Source organism: Lactuca serriola, chromosome 7 (genome assembly GCF_051521515.1).
Source record: "Lactuca serriola cultivar US96UC23 chromosome 7, Lser_US96UC23_V15, whole genome shotgun sequence".
Classification (NCBI taxonomy): domain Eukaryota; kingdom Viridiplantae; phylum Streptophyta; class Magnoliopsida; order Asterales; family Asteraceae; genus Lactuca; species Lactuca serriola.
Window position 1 is genome coordinate 62,290,001 of NC_136414.1, and position 2,927 is coordinate 62,292,927.

General features: G+C 32.9%; 1 protein-coding gene across 1 annotated transcript in view; it reads left to right on the forward strand.

The window, feature by feature from the left end:
• The window catches only part of LOC145062375 (Homeodomain-like superfamily protein), a 3,257-nt gene extending 1,388 nt beyond the window's left edge, over positions 1 to 1,869 (forward strand). Inside the window, exons 2-4 of the mRNA XM_079009987.1 lie at positions 1 to 176; positions 297 to 373; positions 1,132 to 1,869. The exon at positions 1 to 176 is cut by the window's left edge and continues 418 nt beyond it. Coding sequence (XP_078866113.1) covers positions 1 to 176; positions 297 to 373; positions 1,132 to 1,650 — 772 coding nt within the window. The 3' untranslated portion in view covers positions 1,651 to 1,869. The remainder of the gene's footprint in view (positions 177 to 296; positions 374 to 1,131) is intronic.
• The last annotated feature ends 1,058 nt before the right edge of the window (positions 1,870 to 2,927 follow it).

Below are 2,927 nucleotides of genomic sequence, written 5' to 3' on the forward strand. Positions count from 1 at the left end.
GAGGGAGAATACTTCTATCAAAGGTGGGAATGGTGAAATTTCTGATAACCAAACCACCACCACGGCCACAGGAGGCACCACTAGTTCTCAGACTCATAGGAAGACAAGGAGGTGCTGGTCGCCGGACCTCCACCGGAGATTTGTCAATGCTCTTCAGATGTTAGGTGGTTCTCAAGGTATATTTAAATTAAGTTTTAACTTTAAATAATTAATTTTTATTCTAGGAATTTACAATATTTCATAATTGTATCATGATTAATTAATCATCGATTGATATATTGGAGTAATTATTGCAGTAGCCACACCTAAACAAATCAGAGAGCTCATGAAAGTTGACGGTTTGACCAATGATGAAGTCAAAAGCCATTTACAGGTCTCTCTTTCTATCTCTCTTTTGTGTTTATGTATATTGCTATAAACAGTATGTATAATGAATTTTTCAAATTATATTAATTCGAGATAATTACTGGAGAAGCAGATATATAATTTATATAACTTTCGAAAACAGTACTTAAAAAAATAAATGAACCATGGAAGCATTTTAAAATCAAAATTTGTAATTATCCAAAATTAATCTATTTCTAAACAACTGCAATGGTTTCACTAACAATTATTTAAAGTCTGATGCTTTTTATTTCACACACATATATATATTTAACACTCGAAATGTAATAAATAGTACTGAATTCATATTATTTTAATTATTTTGTTATAAAAAAATGTAAGAAAAAATCCAACTTTGAAACCATATATATATAATAATAATTAATAATCATATACGGAGTAACTTTTAAAACCTGTAAAAATCATTAACTCTTAAAACATCTAATAGATTTATTTGTCCAAAAATGTTTAAAATTAGTTAATTTCAAATAGTGTAATGATTTGGTAATAATTAATTTACATGCAAGAAGTGATTGTACCTCCATATATTCTCACTTGATGTACAAAACGAACATTGATACTATGTTGTACGTACAACGAACAGTGATTCGATGTTGTACCTACGACGTACAAAGAAAAAACAGAAATTTCTTTTTGTGTGTTTATTTTGTTTTTTTTGGAAATAAAATATCTTTTTTTTTTAATTTTCGAATTAATTAATTTACTGTTTTCTTTGACATGTTACAGAAGTATAGGCTTCATACAAGAAGACCAAGTCCAAGCCCACAATCGGCCGGCAACGCAGGGCCGCAGCTGGTGGTTCTTGGTGGCATATGGGTGCCGCCGGAGTATGCAAATGCTGCCGGAGCACAAACTCTATACACCACACACCCGAATGCCACCCATAGCAACCAACATTACTGTACACCCCAAGAATATTACCCTACTTCCGTCCTACCGCCACCTCAACCACTGCACCACCACCACCACCATCACCACAACAACAACAGCAGCAACATTCACCACCAGCTCCACCACCATACTCACATGTACAAACCCTCCTCCCAAACCACCCAGAGCTTGCCGGAGTCTAATGGCAGAGGCGGCACCACTACCACCGGTGGCAACCGCTCCGAGAGCATCGAGGACGGGAAGTCGGAGAGTGGTGGCAGCTGGAAGGCGGAGAGCGGAGGAGAAACGAAAGCGCTTGTTTTAAGGGAAGAATGTGAAGAAAGCAATGGGAGTGAGATTACACTTAAATTCTAGTGTTAGTTAATTAATTAATTAACTAATTAGTATTAGTTTTATTAATTAAATTTCTGATGTTATAAATTAATTACTAAAGTTTTAGATATATAGTGAGGGGTAAAAAGGGCATAATGGGAAAGTGACAGTTTGTTTTTTTTTTTTTATCTCTAATCACAATTTGTATGCTTTTTTGGGGATTTTCTAATGATTAAAGTCCATATGTACGTCTTTCTTGGCTTTTGGTGTGTTTTGTGGACTTCTAATTTGTTGACCGATTTGCCCTTTTCATCTCATAAATAATTAAAATATATCAATTTTGAATATAACTCGTTTGTGGATATTTTAAAAGACAGCAAAGCTACTGTTTGCGGTGTCAAAAAAAAAAAAAAAAAAAAAAGGTTGTTTACAATTCAATTACATTGTTCCGATGGGTAGCGTACTGGATATATTGTCGTTTAGATGACATTTGTGTGAATGCTTCTATATATTAAGCTTAAGCATGCATAGAAGAATGTCTTTTTACTAGGTTGTTTGTATTGCAGTTAAATGTCTATATATAATACATTGATAACAACCTGGCTACTTTCAGTTCCTACTCATTATAGCAATATACCTAACTTATCATTCATATATGGCAACATCTTTCGCAAAAAGTCAGATTTGTAGTTATGTGTATAACGCACCCTAATTTCCCTATAAAGAAATATCTCATAGATTTTTGTGGATCAATAATGGGCATTGCAAAGGATCCAATAAGAAGTGGCTGAATTGGAGAATGTACTTTGTGGAGCCGGTATATACACGCTAATAGGGTAACGATGATATGGAACTTAGGATTGTCTATGAATAATGTAAATTTATTTTCCAAATTGATATTTCAACCCTATATATGTACTGATATCATGAAATTCAATCTACAATACAAGGACACATTCGATTCAAGACACAAAAAACAAAAGCCAAATTACTAGAGAGAGAGTTAAAAGTGATAAGAAAAAAAAATCATTTCATTTTCCTTTATATAATATCTTGACAAATGGGTGTTATAATTGAATTAATTGTAGTCATTTAATGGTTTTTATTGCAACTATTCATCTTACAAAACATCAGTTATATTATAAATTGCGCATTAAATACAATTTGAATTCAAGATTCCAAAATTAATGAAACTATCAAGTTTACCATAGCCATTCGTCGTCCGAGATCCAACTGATCTTATACAAGTGTGCACTCCGCATCATCTAACTTATATTAATATCGGTTAATAATCCTTGTTGACGTTATTAATTCCAATT